Source organism: Mobula birostris, chromosome 18 (assembly GCF_030028105.1).
Source record: "Mobula birostris isolate sMobBir1 chromosome 18, sMobBir1.hap1, whole genome shotgun sequence".
Lineage (NCBI taxonomy): Eukaryota > Metazoa > Chordata > Chondrichthyes > Myliobatiformes > Myliobatidae > Mobula > Mobula birostris.
In genome coordinates, this window is record NC_092387.1 from 2,505,631 (window position 1) to 2,527,899 (window position 22,269).

The following is a 22,269-nucleotide window of genomic DNA, read 5'->3' on the forward strand; positions in this document are numbered from 1 at the left end:
AATCTGTACAGTTGCCATGATCTCACTACTTGTTTCCCTTAATTCCATAGACTTCATGCCAGTTTCCTTAGTAAATACAGACGCAAAAAACCTATTTAAGATCTCCCCCATTTCCTTTGGTTCCGCACATAGCCGACCACTCTGATCTTCAAGGGGACCAATTTTATCCCTTACAATCCTTTTGCTCTTAATATTCCTGTAAAAGTTCTTTGGATTATCCTTCACTTTGACTGCCAAGGCAACCTCATGTCTTCTTTTAGCCCTCCTGATTTCTTGCACTTCTTATACTCCTCAAGCACCTTATTTACTCCCTGTTTCCTATACATGTCATACAACTCCCTCTTCTTCTTTATCAGAGTTGCAATATCCCTTGAGAACCAAGGTTCCTTATTCCTATTCACTTTGCCTTTAAACCTGACAGGAACATACAAACTCTGCACTCTCAAAATTTCTCCTTTGAAGGCTTCCCACCTACCGATCACATCCTTGCCAGAGAACAACCTGTCCCAATCCACGCTTTTTAGAACCTTTCTCATTTCTTCAAATTTGGCCTTCTTCCAGTTCAGAACCTCAACCCTAGGACCAGATCTATCCTTGTCCATGATCAAGTTGAAACTAATGGTGTTATGATCGCTGGAACCAAAGTGCTCCCCTACACAGACTTCCGTCACTTGTTCTAACTCGTTTCCTAACAGGAGATTCAATATTGCATCCCCTCTAGTTGGTCCCTCTATATATTGATTTAGAAAACTTTCCTGAACACATTTTACAAACTCTAAACCATCTAGACCCCTAACAGTATGGGATTCCCAATCAATATATGGAAAACTAAAATCCCCTACCACCACAGCTTTATGTTTCTTGCAGTTGCCTGCTATCTCTCTGCAGATTTGCTCTACTTCTCGATTTTGCTATGCTTATTCCATACAATATTGCATTTGGATTACAACACTTACATCAACCGTCTCTTCAAAAGAACTGCAAAATTTTAAGAACTTGACCCACATCCCCTGGCTCCACATGTAGGTTACTTGGTTGGTTATCAATTGGTCCCATTCTTTTGCTCATTATGTTCTTTGTCTTCAAGTATTAATGAACATTCTTTGATTTTATGTGCCAATACTGTTTCACTTTGAATATTTCAATCAATACTATTCAATCTTTCACTGCTGCAATCAAAGGTTCCCACCGGTTTCAAAAGGGCGACGATTATACCAGTGTCCAAGAAGAACAGGGTGAGCTGCCTCAATCGTTATCGCCAAGCTGCACACACATCTACTATGAAGCACTTTGAGAGGTTGGTTATGACTAAAATCAACTCCTATGTAAACAAGGACTTGGACCCGCTGCAATTTGCCTATTGCCACAATAGGTCTCCAGTGGATGCAATCTCACTAGTTCTCCACTTGGCCTTTGATCACTTGGACAACAGTTATATCTACATCAGGCTGCTGTTTATTACTGCTCAGTGTTCAACACCATCTAATCAATAAGATCCAATATCTGGGCCTCTGTACCTCCCTCTGCAACAGGATCTTTGATTTCCTCATTGGGAGACCAGTCAGTACAAATTGGAAATAACATCTCATCTAAGTAAAAGAATTTCAGAATGTATATTGTATACATTTATCTGACATTAAATGTACCTATTGAAGTTTGTCATGACACAAATATTGTTGACAGATATTGACAAGGAAGTGTACAAGAGTTGGTTAAGTGGTGTTGCAACAACAACCTTGTACTCAATTGTACTCAATTGTAAGACTAAAATCGGTAAGTGATTGTGGACTTCAGGAATGGGAAGTTAAGGGAACACACACCAGGCCTCAGGGGGATCAGAAGTGGAAAGGGTGAGCAGTTACACATTTCTGGGTGTTAACATCTTTAAAGATTTATCCTGGGCCCAACATATTGATGTAATTACAAAAAAGGCAAGACAGCAACTATATTTCATCAGGAGCTTGAAGAGACATGGTATGATGCTAAAGACATGCAAACTTCTACAGGTGGACTGTGGGACTAGTTGCATTACCATCTGGTATTGGAGGGCTACTGCACAGGTCTGGAAAAATCTTCAGGAAGTTGCAAACTCAGCCATCTTCATCATGACACTCGTCTCCCCAGCATCGAAGACATCTTCGAAAAATGATACCACCAAAGGGTGGTATCCATCATTTTAAGACACCCATCTCCCCGCACATTTCCTTCTTCTTAGCTACATGGTCTGAAGACACTCACTCAAATTTTTAGGAACAGCTTCTTCACCTCCACTATCAGATTCTGAATGGACTATGAACCCACGTACACTATCTCAATATATTTTTTCTACTCTTTTGCTCTTTTTACATTACTTAACTTTGTTTTAAGTATACTGTATTCCTTACAGTAATTTATAGTTCCTCATTAATATACATTGCAATGTACAATGCATTGCAACACAATGAAATTTCATATTAAACTTGATTCTGATTCAGTGCTTTGTAACCAATTTATTTTCAGCCAGATTGCTTCATCTGCAATTTTACCAAGTCAACTCTCAATCTTGTAAAAATTGGCCACATCCTTATTATTTGTTCCTGTTTAGACGTTACACGCCCACGATGTCCTCCAGCTCGCATGGAAGATCAACTCCCAACTCACTCCACACATTCTTTATTTGATATGCAAGACTGAAATTTCAGCCTGATCCACATTTCCATGCATGTAACCAGCAGAAAACTGCTAATTATTTCTTGAAATACTCTAGTCCTTTTCTAGTAATGTGGCTTTAGTCAAGTATTTCCACAGTTGAGTCCACCTAATGGCCCAAGACTTTGATACAGACATCCCACCTCTCCCAGAAGTTCTGGGAGTCTCCCTGATGCCCGCAAATTATATACAATATCCCGGAAATCAATTTTTTTGAGAGCAAGAGAGATCCTGAGAGAGAGAGCGAGAGCAAGAGAGCCGCGCCATGGGAGAGTGTTCCAAAAAAAACATATAAAATGTGCGTCACCCCAGACTACCCTAAAGTGTACTCCAGCCTAATAGGAGTCAAAAATAATGACAGTGTAGCTCGCTGCACTGTTTGCAACAGTGACTTTTCCATTGCCCATGGTGGGTTAAGACTATAAAAGACATGTTGAGGTGAGCTTAACAGGTGTCGTTCGTTCATTAGCATAGCTAACGTTATTTAAACTAGCTGGCTAGCTGCTAAGGAGCCACTCTACTGCAGACATCCCATCTCTCCCGGAAGTTCCGGGAGTCTCCCGCAAATTGATGGTGCTACCTCCCTGAAATGAGTTTTTGCAGGGTGGGATGTCTGTTGATATGATAATTAAAGCAAAACTCTTGATGTGCCCGATTTCAAACACTCAAGAGCACTCAATCTTTCACATGAACAAAGCCACTTACCTCACAGGAACAGCTTTAGGAACAGCCTGATACTTGGCTCGGTGATCGGACGGTCTGGGGAATGTGTCAGTGCCACTGTCAATGTCTGGAGGTTGAGGAGAGCTGTGTGCCTTCACCAACGTCTCAGGCTTGGGCTGGAGCTGAGGTTCACTTGGCAGGAGGTTGTGATCAAACTTTGGACTCTCGAATTTGCGCTCAAAGGGGCGTGCAGTACTTGTGTATGGCTTTGGGGCAAAACGGTTGTACGGTGTGGCAGCTTGTTTCTGGGGTTGCTCCATTCCATTTATAGGCGCTCTTTCTGAAACAGGGAAGTTTTTCTGAAGATAATAATTCGAATGAACCGTTTCCTCTCGAGCAGTAGGCCTCAAAGCCTGGGGTTTGCTTTGAGGTATTTCTGGCTTCACTTGTAGGACACTGGGTAAATCCTGTGACATTGAGCTCACTGCAAAGAGCAAGGTAAAAAAAAAAAGGCTTAGTTATCTACTAAGCTTGTGAAGAAAAATGAAAATGATAATGCACAGGAAGACCATTTCAGTGCTGCTAGCACTCACAGATGAAGCCCCCCTATATTTCAATTATCAAACCATCACACCACCTTGGCACTGTGCTGAGAGAAGCCGACCACAACTATGAGCAGTCTTGTCCCAATTTCTCCTTTCTATTGGTCACACGACTGACAAGCAGTGAAAAGTATAATTAGTTTTAATCACACTTTTAATTGAAAAGATTTTGCTCAAGCAATCACGAGTAAAGTAAAAGTCAGCTATCAACAACTGGAACTGAGAGTGTTTCTGGAGGAATATATTGGGTAGGAGAGAGTTGAAAGAAATTAGAAAGGGAAAAAGGGACATGGAATACCCAGTCCTGATGAGGGGTTTTGAGCTGAAATGTCGACTCTTTATTATTTCCATAGACGCTGCCTGACCTTCTGAGTTCCTCCAGTATTTTGTGTGTGTTGCCATTTCATATTGCCACGAAATACCCTTGGCAAGGAAGATTAAGGAGAATTCCAATACCAAGGTTTGCCTATCAGAAGCAAGAGGGTAGCAAGGGTAATTCACATGTGAAGCCAGCCAATGTGGATAAGATTCCAAATGAATACATCTCATCTGTACTCACAAAGGAGAAAGATATGGAAGGTAAACACAAGAGATTCTGCAGATGCTGGAAATCCAAAGCAATGCACACAAAAAGCTGGAGGAATTTAGCAGGTCAGGCAGCATCTATGGAAATGAATAAACAGTTGACGTGTCCTCAGGTCTCAGCCTGAAATATTGACTGTTTCTTCTTTTCTGAAGATATGGAAGATTGTAACTTTAGGGAGGTTTATTTAGATAAAATGCAGCAGGCCAGTATGAAGAAGTGAAGGAATTGGATGTCATGGGACACACAAGGGTTGATAAATCCCTCCACGACCAGATGGGGTCTATCCCAAGTGGCTATGGGAAGGAGACCCTGATGAGATTTTTTCAGACAGGAGAGGCAGATACTGGCATCTGGAGCAACAAATAAACTGCTGCAGGAACTTGATGGATCAAGCAGCATCTACTGTTGACAATTTTTTATCCCTACTGTCCACCCCTGCATATCCATCCCCCCCACAATGACACACACATGCTGTTCGACCCGCCAACTTCCTACTGAAGACATTTCTGCATCTTTGTTAACCACAGGCGAAGTTCCACACAACTGCAGAACAGCTCAATTTATTCCTTTATTGAAGGGCAACAGGAACAAGCCAAGTAACTGCAAGTCACTGAACCTAACATCAATGGAGGTAAATTACTGACAAAAACTCTTAAGGGATAGCATTTGTATATATTTCAAAAGGCAGGGGATGATCAAGTATAGTTTGCATGAACATGTGGGGAAATCCAAGCTCACTCATGTTATTTTTGAGGAACAAGCGAAGAAGCTCGTTCGTGCTTGTGGGTCCTTGCTACAGTGGAATGATTTTCACTGGCTGTGAAGTGATTTGGGACACCCAAAGGTCCCAGTAAATTAGCTTACAAGTTTGTTCTTGTCTATGTATTTTAACATAAGCTCTATTGAATCAACACAAGAACTGAGGTATTCATGGTGGGTATGTAATTTCATTTGTCAAATTAATTCTGCAGATTTGTGTTGTTTCACAGGCAGCAAATACAAAAGCATTCAATATTATATAAACAGCTACTTCTTGAAGCACCAACACAACACATTCAAAAATGTGGAGAGCCACAGCTGCAATTCCTACCTTCAGATGGAGAAACCTTGGGATGCACTGAAGAGTTCAAACTCTGCTGAGGAGGTCCATAACGTGACTGAAGGCCAGTGCTGCTAGGTTTGACCACATGATCAAAGTCTGCTGGTGTACTCCTATAAATAACAATACATCTCTTAGAAATATACACACGTCTAAATCTACTTCAGAAATAAAATGGTGGGTACATGTCAGCAAAGTGGTGTAGTTCATCCAATGTGCAACTGAACATCACCCCGAACCCAACAAAAGCAATCATGATTCAACATAAAATGCACTCAGGTGTAACAGCATTAGCACTGATTAAAGGTAATGCAATAATTTTAAATTTCCCAGCATAATGCATGATCATGCCCGTTACATTACACAACTGGACTTGAGACATCTCAGCACATTTAAAGCATCGTTGCTTGGGCCATTTAGAAAAATGTTTTTCGAATGGCTATTGGCAATGAAGTGTCTTTTGGCAAAAACAAAAATGAGCTGAATCAGACTGAATTGGTAATATGAACACACAGGATAAAGAAACTTCACAATTCCTTTGTCCTTTACCCTTCAAACAGGACCAAGCAAAAGTTTAATTCACACAAAACAAGCAACCAATATTACTGGTGAATCTCACAACCTCCCTTCAAGCTTTCACTTGTATACAAGCCAAAAACAGCGTGCAAAAGTTCGAATAAAGAGGGAAGAAGAATAAACAGGACATTCACTGTTTTGGCAGCAACATTAAAACCAACATTTACTGCAGTATTTTGATAATTCAAAGTCAACATTACAGTTCAAATAATGAAATTACCAATCTTTCACTGGTGAATCTGGGTCAGACAGCCATGAGTGAAAGACCATAAGAACATAGGATATAGAAGCAGAAGCAGGCCATTCAGCCCATCGAGTCTGCTCCACTATTCAATCATGGGCTGATCCAATTCTTCCCGTCATCCCCACTCCCCTGCTTTCACCCCATACCCTTTGATACCCTGGCTAATCAAGAACCTATCTATCTTTACCTTAAATGCACCCAATGACTTGGCCTCCACAGCCGCTCATGGCAACAAATTCCACGGATTTACCACCCTGACTAAAGTAATTTTTCCGCATCTCTGTTCTAAATGGACGTCCTTCAATCCTGAAGTCGTGCCCTCTTGTCCTGGACTCCCCTATGATGGGAAATAACTTTTCCATATCTAACCTGTTCAGGCCTTTTAAAATTCGGAATGTTTCTATGAGATCCCCCCCTCATTCTCTTGAACTCCAGGGAATACAGCCCAAGAGCTGCCAGATGTTCCTCATACATTCCTTTCATTCCTGGAATCATTCTTGTGAATCTTCTCTGAACCCTCTCCAACGTCAGTATATCCTTTCTAAAACAAGAAGCTCAAAACTGCAGACAATACGCAGGAGGTCTCACGAGTGCCTTATAGAGCCTCAACATCACATCCCTGCTCTTATATTCTATACCTCTAGAAATGAATGCCAATATTGCATTCGCCTTCTTCACCACCAACTCAGCCTGGAGGTGAACCTTTAGGGTATCCTACACAAGGACTCCCAAGTCCCTTTGCATCTCTGCATTTTGAATTCTCTCCCCATCTAAATAATAGTCTGCCTGTTTATTTCCTTCACCAAAGTGCATGACCATACACTTTCCAACATTGTATTTCATTTGCCACTTCTTTGCCCATTCCCCTAAACTATCTAAGTCTCTCTGCAGGCTCTCTGTTTCCTCAAGACTACCTGCTCCTCCACCTATCTTTGTATCATCAGCAAATTTAGCTACAAATCCATTAATCCCATAGTCCACATCATTGACATACATCGTAAAAAGCAGCAGTCCCAACACCGACCCCTGTGGAACTCCATTGGGAAGAATAGGATCCCTTTATTCCCATTCTCTGTTTTCTGTCGATCAGCCAATGCTCTACCCATGCTAGTAACTCCCCTGTAATTCCATGGGCTCTTATTTTACTCAGCAGCCTCATGTGCGGCACCTTGTCAAAGGCTTTCTGAAAATCCAAGTACACCACATCCACTGCATCTCTTTTGTCTACCCTGCTGGTAATTTCCTCAAAAAATTGCAGTAGGTTAGTCAGGCAGGATGTTCCTTTCAGGAAACCATGCTGGCTTTGGCCTATCTTGGCATGTGCCTCTAGGTACTCCGTAATCTCATCTCTAACAATCAATTCCATCAGCTTCCCAACCACTTATCTCAGGCTAACAGGTCTGTAGTTTCCTTTCTGCTGCCACCCACCCTTCTTAAATAGTGGAGTAACATTTGCAATTTTCCAGTCATCCGGTACAATGCCAGAATCTATCGATTCTTGAAAGATCATTGTTAATGCCTCCGCAATCTCTCCAGCTACTTCCTTCAGAACTCAAGGGTGCATTCCATCAGGTCCAGGAGATTTATCCACCCTCAGACCATTATGTTTCCTGAGCACCTTCTCAGTCGTAATTTTCACTGTACATCCTTCAGTTCCCCAACACTCTTGAATATCTGGTATACTGCAGATGTCTCCCACTGTGAAGATTGATGCAAAATACTCATTCCGTTTCTCTGCCATCTCTGTGCCTCTCATTACAATATCTCCAACGTCATTTTCTATTGGTCCTATATCTACCCTCAACTCTCTTTTACCCTTTATATACTTAAAAAAGCTTTTAGTATCTTCTTTGATATTAGTAGCCAGCTTCCTTTCATAATTCATCTTTTCCTTCCTAATGACTTTCTTAGTTTCTTTCTGCAAGTTTTTAAAAGTTCCCTAATCCTCTACCCTCCCACTAGCTCTGGCTTCCTTGTATGCTCTCTCTTGCTTTTATTTTGGCTCTGACTTCACTTGTCAGCCACTGTAATGTCCTCCTTCCATTCGAAAATTTCTTCTTATTTGGAATATATCTGTCTTGCGCTTCCCTCATCTTTCACAAAAACTCCAGCCATTGCTGCTCTGCTGTCCTTCATGCTAGTGTCTCTTTCCAGTCAACTTTGACCAGTTCCCCTCTCATGCCATTGCAATTTCCCTTATTCCACTGAAATAGCAACATATTGGAAATCAGTTTCTCCCTCTCAAATTTCAAAGTGAACTCAATCATATTGTGATCACTGTTCCCCAAGTGTTCCTTAACTTTAAGCTCTCTTATCACCTCTGGATCGTTGCAATTGTAATTCTCTCCTGATCAACCTGCTAATTCACGTCCAAATAGGCTGTTTTTAAAGACGCTTTCATTTAATTAACAGTTTAATGTAGGACTCAAGTTTACAGTCACTCCGTCGTCACCAGCACAACAAGGTTGCTGAGGGAAAATGCACTACAGCACAATCATTGGAGAATGCAACTGATGGGGGTGCTCAGTGACATCATACTGTTACATACCTCATGGGTATCTTGTGACTGTCTTATGACCATGATGTAATTGAGTATCTTGTGAGCATGATGTAATGGTCTTGTGAAGGTGGGGTCGTAATTTTCCTGCCAGTGTGAGGTCACGTGATGACATGTTCCCTACAGGTATATAAAAGGGGAAACTCTCGTTGTCACGCAGTTTAGTTCGTCAGTTACTCCATTACGCTGCGTATTCGTCTCATGATGCAGTTTCATTTTAAAGTGGAGTTTTACTTTCTATTGTAATGTAAAATAGTTGTGCCGGCAGTTTCGCCAATTGCCTGCCAGGAAAAGGTCAGTTCCTTTAAGCCGTTTTATTTCCTTCGTCGTGAATTCTTTAGATGAGATCAGCAGTAACATCATGTCTTCGAAGAAATCCCTTTCCAGAGAAGTCTCTCCTTACTGACTGTGTAAATCACTTGGACTTTCGAATTTACCACTTTAAGACTGTGTTCGAATTTATCACTTTAAGAACTGTTCCAGAGTTGCCGTATAGCAGTTAACTTCCGGTTAAGTTAGTCATTTGAATACTTTTTGCTATTGTTGAGCAGAGTTTAATAAACGTTTATGTTTGTTTATAAAATCTGACTCAATTCTATATTCATTGTTGCTGATGATGTGCTGAATTCAGAGTGACATGCTGGCACAGCCAGGGGAACTCTGCCTCAGTGCTGCAGGACCCACATTCAGTCCCAATCTCCAGTGCTAACACTGGTGTTTGTACATTAGAATACAAAACATACAAAGGAATAGCATAGCAACAGGCCCTTTATCCACAAACCAATTAGTGATCAAATGACCGACTAAATTAATCCATTATGCCTACACAGTGTCCATCTTTCTCACATTCATGTGGCTAACTGAACGTCTCTTAGAAGTCCCGAATGTATTTGCCTCTACCCGCACCCGAGGCACTGCACTGGAAGCACCCACCACTCTGTGTAAAGGAAACTTGCTTCTCACATCCTTATCACCCTAAATGCATGTCCTCTGGTATTAGACATTTTAGCCTGAGGGGAAATATACTGTCTATCTACTCTGTGCCTCTCATAATCTTATAAACCTCTCTCAGCTCTCCCTTCAGTATCTGCTACTACAGAGAAAACAACACAAGGTTGTCCAATCTTCTCTGAGTTTCCTCCAGTTTTTTTCCCCTGATGACATGGAATTTGGAGGTTATTTGCCACTGTAAGTTACCCTAGTCACGTAGCTGAGCAGTAGAATCTAGTGGGTGTTGATGGTTGGTAAGGATTCAGTGGGCTGGGAGAACCTGTTTACCTCCTGTATGACCATGACTCTTGTTCTATCACTGGTATATTAGAGCTCCTTCTCCTCAGTGCACTTAATATCTCATACCTGTATCTCGTACAAGGGCCACCACTTACCGAGCCCACACAAGCCATTAAACTACTAAATATTGGTGTGCCTTTCATTGCCGCAGAGATAAATCCATTCTGTTGGGAATAAAACTCACACCAGAACCATGCTCTCTTCTTACTGCTGCCATCAGGAAGGAGGTACAGGAGCCTCAGGACTCTCTCCACCGGGTTCAGGAACAGTTATTACCCCTGATCCATCAGGCTCTTGAACCAGAGGGAATAACTTCACTCACTCCATCACTGAATTGTCACCACAACCTATGGACTCATCTTCAAGAACTCTATATATCATGTTTTTGATATTTATTGCTTTTTTTTTCCTTCTCTTTCTTTTTGTATTTGCAGTTTGTTTTTTTGCACATTGGCTGTTGTACGTCCTGTTGGGTGCAGTCTTCCACGGATTCTATTATATTTCTTGCACTTACTGTGAATGCCCACAGGAAAACGAGTCTCAGGGTTGTATATGGTGACATATATGTACTTTGAAGATCAAGCTTCCGTGTAGAGCTGTGGTGCGATCTCTTTGAGTACTGGTCTACGAATTCCAATCACAAACAAGAGAAAATCTGTAGATGCTAGAAATCCGAGTAACACACACAAAATACTGGAAGAGCTCAACAGGCTAGGCAGCATCTATGGAAAAAAGTACAGTCGACGCTTCAGGCCGAAACCCTTCGGCAGGACTGGAGAAGTAAAGCTGACGAGTAGATTTAAAAGGTGGGAGGAGGGAAGAGAGAACCACCAGGTGATAGGTGAAACCTGGGGTGGGGGGGGGTGGTGGATGAAGTAAAGAGCTGGGAAGTTGGTTGAGGATGGGAAATGGAGAAAGGAGGGGTGGAGTTGGGGGGGCATGACTGGAATCAATCGATTTCTCAAACCTGGTGGTTCTCTCTCCCCAATGAAAAGATGTGCTGACATTGGAGAGGGTTCAGAGGTGGTTCATGAGAATGGTTCTGGGAATGAAAGGGTTTATCATATGAACAGCAATTGAAGTCTCTGGGCTTGTACTCATTAGAATTTAGAAGAATGGTGGTTGGGTGGGGGGAATCTCATTGAAATGTATTGAATGTTGAAAGGCCCAGATAGTGGATGAGAAGAGAATGTTTCCTTTGGTGACTGAGTCTATGACCAAAGGGCACAGCCTTAAAATAGAGAGGTGTCCATTTAGAACAGAGATTAAGAGGAAATTCTTTAGCCAGAGGGTGGTATACCTCTGGAATTAATTGCCACAGGTATCTGTGGAGGCCAGGTCACTGGGTGCATTTAAGATGAAGATTGATAAGCTCCTGATTAGTCAGGGTGTGAAAGGCTACAAGGAGAAGGCGGGAGAATGGTATAGAGGAAAATGGATTTGCCATGACGAAATAGTGTTGCAGACTCAGTGCCAAATGGCCTAATTCTGCTCCTGTCTTATGGTCCTACGTGAAGATGTGGATGCTTTGATGTGCAATTCCTACCGTTGAGTAGTTCGTCAAGTCTAAACTGTCACCCACAGAAAATCCAGACATTTGACAGGTACGGTAGAAGTTTTTGATTTTAAATCTACTCCTTTTGAGATTTGGTGACTATTGGAAAGTTCACACCTTATTTCCTAATCCTAAATGCCATTGAGGTGATGGTGCACCAATCTCTGACCACTGTTGGTCCTTGAAGCGAACATAATCCTATGGTGCTGCTGAGAAGCAACTAAGACCATCAGACGTAGAAGCAGAATTTGGCCATTCATCCAGTCGAGTCTGCTTTGTCATTTGATTATGGCTAATTTATTTTTCTTCTCAACCACATTCTCCTGCCTTATCACATTTAATGGTCTTATTAAGTGAACAGCTAGAAGTTGTGATCCATGTGGGTACCAATGACATGGGTAGGACAAGTGATAAGGCTCTGCACAGGGAGTTCAGGGATTTGGGTATTAAGGCAGTAGATGTGCTGTGATCTCAGGATTGACATGCATGCCACATGCTAGTGAGGCCAAAACTAGAAAGATTATACAGTTTAATATGTGGCTAAGGAGTTGGCATAGGAGGGAGAGCATAAGATTTTTGGATCATTGGGCTCTCTTCCAGGGAAGGTGAGACCCGTACAGAAGCAACACACACAAAAAATGCTGGTGAACACAGCAGGCCAGGCAGTATCTATAGGAAGAGGTATGTTGACTGTACCACTTCCTATACGAAGGCCCAAAACGTCCACTGTACCTGTTCCTATAGATGCTGCCTGGCCTGCTGCTTTCACCAGCATTTTTTGTGTGTGTTGCTTGGGTTTCCAGCATCTGCAGATCTCCTTGTGTTTGCACCTGAACTGGAAGGCAACTAATAGCAGGAAGGTTTGTTCATACTGCATGGTGGGATTTAAACTAGAGTTGCAGTGGGAGTGCCAGAACAGTGAGTGGACAGGTTGTGGAGGCAGATCTTAGTCAGACCTCAAAATTAGGAATCAAAGGGTGGAGCATGGTGTAACTAGTGTCCTGACCTGCGTATATTTCAAAGCAAGAAATATTGTAGGAAAGGCGGATGATGGTGCTGAAGATGAGGTAGCTGGTTTACAAATAGAGGCAATGTGTAGTGAGGAAAGACTGTTGATGGGGCAAAATTGTAGTCAACAGGATGGGTTGTAATGTAAAAGGCCGAAAAAAATCGAAAAGGGTGAATACAGGACTGAATGTGTTATATTTGAATGAGCACAGTAATAAGGATGCAGTCTACAAATTACAACAGGAGACAGAAAATGCATGCCAACAGGGCAATGCTACTATAGTCATGAGGGATATCAATATGCAGGTACATTGGGGAAAATCAGCTTGGCGTTGATTCCAGGAGAGGGAATTTCTAGAATACCCACGAGATGGCCAGTTGATATACAGCTTGAGCAGTTTTGTAAGAAGAATAGGGAAAAATTTCAGTGTCCAGATGTGCAAAGCTAATAGAGCCCTATCCACACAGACTCAAGGCTGTATTTGCTGCCAAAGGTGCATCTACTAAATCCTGACTTGACCAGGGTGAGTAATTATGCAATCAATTATTTTGAGTTTAATAACTAATAAATTTAGACCAACTTGTATAAATTTATTTTCACTTTAATATGAAAGAGTCTTATATGTTGATCAGTGTCAAAAAGCCAAATTAAAATCCACTGTGATTCAATGTTGTAGAACAACAAAACATTAAAACTTCCAGGGTGGTGGGGTTGTTAACTTTTATAGGCATGCGATGCTTCCCTACAAAATGAATTCAACGCCTTCCATGCCCTTGAAAACTTGTGCCAACCAACTTGCCAGAGTATTCAAGAACATTTTCAACTTCCCGCTTGCTTCAAAAAGGCAACAATCATACCAGTACCTAAGAAGAATAACGTGAGCTGCCTTAATGACTATCGCCCGGTAGCACTCACATCTACAGTGATGAAATGCTTTGAGAGGTTGGTCATGACTAGACTGAACTCCTGCCTCAGCAAGGACCTGGAACCATTGAAATTTGCCTATCACCACAATAGGTCAACGGCAGACGCAATCTCAATGGCTCCACACGGCCTTAGGCCACTTGGACAACACAAACACTGATGTCAGGATGCTGTTTAGTGACTATAGCTCAGTATTTAATTAGATTATTAGATTATGAGGACACTCAGTCCTCGTTTATCGTCATTTAGAAATGCATGCATTAAAAATAATACAATGTTCCTCCAGAACGATATCACAGAACCACAGGACAAACCAGGACTAAAACTGACAAAACCACATAATGATAAAGTAGTTACAACAGTGCAAAGCAATACGTAATTTGATAAAGAGCAGACCATGGTCACAGTAAAAAAAAGTCTCAAGTCCCGATAGCCCCATCATCTCACACAGACAGTAGAAGGGAGAAACTCTCCCTGCCAAGAAACTCCAAGCGCCGCCAACTTGCCGATGCAGCACCATTGGAAGCACCTGACCCCAGCGGACTCTGAGTCTGTCCCAAAACTTCGAGCCTCCGACCAGCCCCTCCGAGCACCATCCTCTGCCCAGCGCTTCGACCCCGCCCCGGCCGCCAAGCAACAAGCAAAGCCGAGGACTCGGGGCTTTCCCCTCCAGAGATTCTGGATCACACAGTAGCAGCAGCAGCAAAGTACGCATCTCAGAAGTTTCACCAGATGTTCCTCTATGCTCTCATGTCTGTCTCCATCAAAACAGGACTGTGCAAGGCACCCAACTTGACAGATAACAGACATCACCACTGGAGTGGCCGCTGCGAGCTGTGTCGCGCCGCCATCTTCTCCTCCTTCCTACCATTATTCCCACAATTCTGATTGAGAAGTTACAGAACCTGGGCCTCTGTAACTCTTTCCGCAATTGGATCCTCAACTTCCTAACCAGAAGACCATAATCTGTGCAGATTGGCGATAATATCTCCTCTTTGCTGACGATCAACACTGGTGCACCTCAGGGGTGTGTGCTTAGCCCACTGCTCTACTCTCTGTATACACATGACTGTGTGGCTAGGCATAGCTCAAATACCATCTATAAATTTGCTGATGATACAATCACTGTTAGTAGAATCTCAGATGGAGAGGAGAGGGCGTATAGGAGTGAGATATGCCAACTAGTGGAGTGGTGTCGCAGCAACAATTTGGCACTCAATGTCAGTAAGACGAAAGAGCTGATTGGAAACTTCAGGAAGGAACACATATCAATCCTCATATAGGGATCAGAAGTGGAGAGAGCGAGCAAGTTCCTGCGTGTCAAGATCTCTGTGGATCTAACCTCGTCCCGACATATCAACAAAGTTATAAAGAAGGCAAGACAGCAACTTTACTTCATTTGCAATTTGAAGAGATTTGGTATGTCAACAAATACACTCAAAAACTTCTATAGATATACCATGGAGAGCATTCTGACAGGCTGCATCACTGTCTGGGGGGGGGTTCCTGCACAGGACTGAAAGAAGCCGCACAAAGGGTTGGAAATTTAGTCCGCTCCATCTTGGGTACTAGCCTACAAAGTACCCAAGACATCTTCAAGGAGCGGTGTCTCAGAAAGGCAGCGTCCATTATTAAGGACTCACGGCATGTAGGAGGTACAGAAGCCTGAAGACACACACTCAGTGATTCAGGAACAGCTTCTTCCCCTCTGCCATCCGATTCATAAGTAGACACTACCTCACTTTTTAAAATATACAGTATTTCTGTTTTTTGCACAATTTTTAATCTACTCAACATACATATACTGTAATTGATTTATTTATTATTATATTTTTCTTCTATATTATGCACTGCATTGAACTGCTACTGCTAAGTTAACAAATTTCACAACACACTCCAGTGATAATAAACCTGATTCTGATTCTCATTGTATTTGTGCAGCCTCTGCTGATAGCACATGCTCTCTAATCTAAGCAGCATCCTGGTAAACCTATTCTCCATTCACTTCAAAGCCTGCACATTCTGACTATAAATGAGTGACCAGGATCAAATGCAATGCTCTTGATATGGCCTAACCAGAGTATTATAAAGCTGAATCATACCATTATGACTTGAAGTCAATCTATCAACAAATAAAGGCAAGCACAGAATAAGGCTTTCCTTATAATCAAGATGACAGGATACTGAAAACCTGCACCGACCACTTGGCTGGAGGAGCATTTAAGAAGACAGTCAATCTTTCACTGCTTTCAAAGGACATTAATCATATTGGTGCTCAAGAAGAGCAGGGCGAAGGGGAGCTGCCTCAACAACTATCACCCAGTAGCACTCACATCAACTGTAATTAAGTGCTTTGACAGGTTGGTCATGGCTTGAATTACCTCCCCCTGAGCAAGAACCTGGACCCACTGCAATTTGCTTACTGCCACAACAGGTCTAGAACAGAGTCAAAGTTACTAAGATCTCTGATTGGCCTTGTACCACCGGGGCTGCTCTCATTTCCATCCTCCTGCCATTCATTGTGTATGCAGAAGTCCAACAATCATCTCAGTGAAAGCGGTATGCCTGATGTATGTCTCCACATCATGGAGTTCCCAACATGGGCTCCACAAACCCCTTGCTTAAGTATTGGTCCATGGCATAAAAAAGTTCAGAAACCTTGCTCTTCATCAAGGCACTGAAACAGCACTGAAGAACTTGTCCATAATTAGTTCGTATCTGCAGTCAGTGCAACTGTAGATGTCAAGACCAGAATGAGGAAATCTGATAGCACCCTCTGATAATTTCAGCCTCAAAGTCTCGTTCTGCTTACCTAGACAGGTATCCAGGATAGTTTGGCTGAGGTGTAAACTCTGATGATCGAGGTGGTTCTGGGTAGCTGCTGGGAGGAGGCTGAGTTACAGGCTTCAGATCCAAGTTTCTGCGGCCAAAATAAGACAATTGTTTCCGATAATCTTCCTCATCCTCATCTGCACTGTAGCTGTCTGCTCGTGGAGCTTCTTCTGGAATTTTCATTTGAGGTTCAGGGTTCCTGCAGGTGAAGTCAATTAGTGAATAGCAAATACATTCAAGATAGGCCTATTCAAATTAAAATAGCTGTATTTACATTGTGTTCAGCCTAAGTTGTTTTACCACAAACTCTGCTCTACAGTACCCAGAGTGAATTTGATCTGAATCACAGTTAGCCAACTCCTGGCCTGGCACTGATATATTCATTTATTACAGAATGTAATAAGAAGCTAAAATGTGTTGTAGTCAAGGAGACCTGATGTCCTTGTACACAGATCAATAAAGGTTCACAAGGTAATGTCTGAAGTAAATCTATTCAAGTACATATATGTCAGCATATACAGTACAACACTAAGATTTGTTTTCTTGTGGGCATACTCAGTCAGTGCTGGAACCATAATAGAAGCAATGAAAGACTGCACCCAACAGGATGACAAACAACCAATGTGTAAAAGACAACAAACTCTGCAAATACTAAAAGAAATAAATAATAATAAGTATTGAAAACATGAGATAAAGAGTTCTTGAAAGTGTGTCCATAGGTTGTGGGGCTATTTCAGTGATGGGATGAGTCAATTTATCACCTCTGGTTCAAGAGCCTTATGGTTGAGTAATAATGACTGGACCTGAACATGGTGGTGTGAGTTTTGAGGCTCCTGTATCACGTTCCTGATGGCAGCAGTGAGGGGGAAGAAAAAGCATGACCTGGGTGGTGGGCTGCTTTTCTATGACAGTGTGCCGTGTAGCTGTGCTCAATGGTGGTGAGGGCTTTACCTTTGATGAAATGGCTGTATCCACTACTTTTTATAGGATTTTCCATTCAAGAGCATTGGTGTTTCCATACCAGGCTGTGATGCAGCCAGTTGATATACTCTCCACCACACGTCTATAGAAGTTTATAACAAATAAATAAGCTATAAATATCAAGAACATGAGATGAAGAGTCCTTAAAAGTGAGTCCATAGGTTGTGGGAACATTTCAGTGATGGGGTGAGTGGAGTGAAGTTATCCCTGGTTCAAAAGCCTGATGGTTGGTTGAGGGTAATAAATGTTCCTGAACCTAGTGGTGTGAATCCTGAGGTTCCTGTACCTCCTTCCAGATGGCAGCAACAAGCAGCAAATGTTACACAGGACTTTATTGGAAGAGGACTTGACCACAGGGGTATGCACTAATACAGGAAGCACACAAACTCAACATTTTATTGATTCAAGGAGCCACAGTAAGCAACAGACCCCATTGCAGCTCTTTGCACTGGCATCTTCAAATATCAAGACAAAAGGAGCCACCATGAGTTGTGGCAATAAGCTACAATTTTAGCCGAGACCTCCCACTTTCCTTTAACCTCTGAAATTGTGATGTTCTGTTGAATACCAAAGAAAATACAGGATCTTCAGGTCCTCAAGTTCTGGGCACTAGTTACATGGTCACTGAAAAGCCATGGACAGAAAAGTCCCAGCATTTCAGAGAATCCCAGAAGAGGCATTTTAAAAAGATGAGGAGCATTGAGAAAATCAGATAATTTCTGTCCTTGTAAGCAACTTCAAACAAAAGTTGAATATGATGGTTGTACCTGTATAAATGTGGAGGCTTTTCCTGCTCTGTTGTAGGCTGAAAGATTGGCTTGGAAGTAGAGACGGGAACTAACGCAGGCTTACGAGCTACTTCAGGAGACTGAAATGAAACAAGTTTATATGACGTTGAGCAACTCTGAAATGACATTTTCAATAATGGCATTAATGTAACATTTAACTTACTACCTTCAAAAGTCAAGAAGCACGCAGCCTTAATATGTATTTCAGGTTATAGATATTTATCAAGAGAATGAGTTTAGCTCGACAACTCTTCCAGAGGTACTGATTATTAACTAATGCAAAGAACAGCAGCATCATATATTGCACAATCAACCATGGCATAGGTGTTGGTGTTGCATTTTGGAAAGTCAAGTCAAGATAGGGCTTTCACAGTGTGGGCCTAGAGAAAGCTACAGAAGAGGGATCTGGACTACAAATACACGTTCTCTGAAAGTAAAGTCATACTTTCAGAGAACACATAGGCAGGACGCTGAAAACTGCTTTTGGCACACAGGTGTCACATCAGGGCATTGAGTTTAAAGGTTGGAGATCATGAAACTGTTGTAAATAACATTGCTGAAAAGATTTACAAGGAAGCTGGATATTGAGAGACTAAGTTATAGGCAGACATTTGACAGGCTAGGACATTATTCCTCCGGGTGTAGGAGATTGAGAAGTGATTTTACAGAGGTGTATAAAATCTCGAGGGGCACATATATTTGGGTTGGGAAATCAAGATCGAAAAAGCATAGGTTTAAGGTGAGAGGGGAGACATATAATAGAAATTTGAAGGGCACTTTTTTGTTTACACAGAGTGATATCTATGTGGAATAAGCTGCCAGAGAGATAGCTGATGCAGGTATAAGAACAATGTTTAAAAGATAGTTGAACAGAAATGTTTTCCCAACTAGATATTGCTAATCTCAAAACATGAGTTTCTGCTTTAAAGAAAAGAAATTTGTTTTAAGATAATTCAACTAAAAGGCTCGTGATTAAGTTTGGTATTAAATTGGCCAGGTGCACTCAGACCTGCTCTATTCATGTTAAATTCTACTGATTTTATTTTACATTCTAGTATTTATGGAATACTGGAGCATTCAATACTGCACTCAGCCAAAGCACATGTTCCTCTGAAATCCAACACCACAACTAGACCCATCAAGCAGCAGGTCTGACAAAAAAAAAACAAATTATTTCACCAATTAGTGAAACCCATTTTGTACAAATACATGTGATGTAGAAAGGTCAGTAAAAGTAGCATTTAGGGCATTTTTCACAACTAATACAGATAAATTACAACAACTTTCCCAGAAAAAGTGGTCAGAAAATCAAAACGTAACCACCTGAAGTCTTTAGGTTTAGTCTGCCTGAATACCATAAAAGTGGCCAGGGATGAGTCCCTTCACACTGAATCCTTACAGAAATATTGGCAGTAAAATCAAAAGATAGAAATTGGTGTAAACATTCCAGTTTACCCCATGAGTCTAAATTTCATCTGCTATACTGCTATACCATGGTACCCACCAAAAGCAGTATAAAGACTCATTACGGCAAAAGACAAATTTTAAAACTTACCTTTAGTGGTGCTATTTCAGCTGGGTCCTTGCTCTTCATTGAAGTAGATTTCTTGCTTTCAAAGAGTTTTACCCGGGTAAGAACTGACTGTGGCTTCATTGCTGGGTCCACATCATCCTCCACCTGTGGCTTTGCCGGAGGCGGAGGCTGTGGTTTACTGACAGAATGTAGGGATTCTGCAGCTTTTGAGTGAGGAGGTGGTGGAGGAGGAAAAGAAGAGTCTGTGTTATGGACCAGTTCAAATTGACGAGGGAGGGAGTTGTAGCTTTGAGATGGGCCCTGCTCATAGGACCGGACTTGGGGGTCAAAATACTGTTGCTGAGGATCCAAAGATCTGGGCCCTGGTACATGAAAAACCTGCGGAACATGTTCATATCGAGGACGAGGATCACTAAGCTGTGGCTGAGGTGGCTTGTAGTTTTTAAGTGGCTTATCATAACGTGGCAATCTGTTCTCATGACTGGAGGGTGGTGGTGGTGGCGGAGGTTCCTCGTGACGAGGCTGGTAGGCACTATCTGGGTAATGCTCTTGATGTTTTGGCTCATACTCATGTGGAATGTGGTCCTCAAAGTAAGGAGGCTGATATGGAGAGTGTTTTTCATTATAATGTAGCCACTTGTCATTGTAACAAGGCGGGTCTTCATCATAATGCAAAACAGAACCATAACCTGAAGGAAGCTGTGATTCATGCCTGTAAGGTTGCTCCTCAAACCCTCTGTACTGCTGTGGAACTTCTTTATCAGCTCTCAGGGCAGAATGGTTACCTCCTGGCTGCTTGATTTCAAAATTGTGTCCTGGAAGTTCTTCATTGTACAACTCCTTCTGATACATCTACATGACAAAGAGGATCAAACAGTGTTCAGGCATGTAAGCACAGAAACCAAACAGAAGTGGCTGCAATTAGACAGCAGCCCTTCAACACTTGCAGAACACAAAACTGAACTTGAACTCAAGATCCTCTGTCTAAACACTAGATCCAAAATCAATAGTATTTTCTTGCACTGAGGCCTTCCATGTGATTCCATCCTTTTCTATTCTCAATTTCAATATTTGTGTTTTCCTTGTTTATCTTTATAAACTTTCGTCCTACAGATTATTTTGCAGATGAAACCACATTGGCTTCAAATGCACATTTTAAATATGGTTGGTAAATTTATCAGGTATCATGGACATGCTTTGAGATGTCCTCTTGCAATTCCTGGATTGAAAGAGAGATTGATGTGGATTTCAGAGTGGAAGGAAAGTGCTGACATGATCTGACGTGGGAACACTGGATCAGAAAATTTGTTAATACCAACATTGCTGTCGTAGTGGGCAGTGAGGAAGGTAAAGCTTGCATAGTGAAAAATGGCAGACAGAATTTAATGCAGACAAGTATGAGGTGTTGCACTTTGGGAGGACAAACCAGAGTTGGACTTGCACAGTGAACAGAAAGGTACAGAAATGTGCAGTAGAACAAAGGGACCCTGGTAAGACAGACCTATAATTTGAAAGTGGCATCACAGGTAGTTAGGGTTGTAAAGAGAGTTTATGGCACAATGGCCTTCATTAATCAAAGAATTGAGTGCAGGGGTTGGGATGTTAATGTTGAAGTTGTACAAGACATTGATGAGTCCGAATTTGGAGTCTGGTCACCTATCTACAGGAAAAATATAAGCTTGAAAGAGAAGAGAAAAATGCTGCCAGGATTTGATGACCTGAGCTATATTGAACAGACTGGCACTTTATTCCTTGCAGCACAGGAACATGAAGAGAGACTATTAGTGGTGTAGGTAGGATAAATGCATGCAGGCTTTTTTTCCCCTCTAGTTGGTTGAGACTAGAACAACAGGTCACAGGTTTAGAATGAAAGTTGAAATATTTAAGAAGAATCCAAGAGGAAACTTCTTCACTCAGAAGATGGGGTGAGTGTGGAATGAGTTGTTAGCTGAAGTGGTACATGTGGGTTTAATTCCAAAACTGAAGAAAAGTTTGAACAGGTATGTGGATGTGAGGGTTTGGAAGCATATGGTCTGGGTGCAGGTAGATAGCACTAGGCAGAAGATCAATTTAGCATGGACTAGGTGGGCCAAAGGGCCCGTTTCTGTGGTAGTGCTCTATGACTATGATTATAAAGGCAAATGACAAAGTTTCAGTTATCAAGGCAGCAAATTATTGATGAATTTCAACTGGTTAGTAACTAACCACAGCACTGAATGGCATCGAAAATCTGGACTGGAAAGTACTGGGAAATTGAGGGTTAACAAGTTCCTGGCAAAGCTACTCTAGAGTAGGTGAATGGGTCAGCACAACAGTGTGCGCTGAAGAGCCTGCACTGTTC

General features: G+C 41.9%; 1 protein-coding gene across 5 annotated transcripts in view; it reads right to left on the minus strand.

The window, feature by feature from the left end:
• tjp1a (tight junction protein 1a) overlaps positions 1–22,269 on the minus strand; it is a 203,865-nt gene that overhangs the window by 11,060 nt on the left and 170,536 nt on the right. For all 5 annotated transcript variants that reach the window (XM_072282091.1, XM_072282094.1, XM_072282092.1 and 2 more), the window contains 5 exons: positions 19,950–20,780; positions 18,374–18,474; positions 16,606–16,824; positions 5,630–5,751; positions 3,394–3,835 (listed from right to left, as the gene is read on the minus strand). In XM_072282091.1, the coding sequence (XP_072138192.1) occupies positions 3,394–3,835; positions 5,630–5,751; positions 16,606–16,824; positions 18,374–18,474; positions 19,950–20,780 (1,715 nt within the window). The remainder of the gene's footprint in view (positions 1–3,393; positions 3,836–5,629; positions 5,752–16,605; positions 16,825–18,373; positions 18,475–19,949; positions 20,781–22,269) is intronic.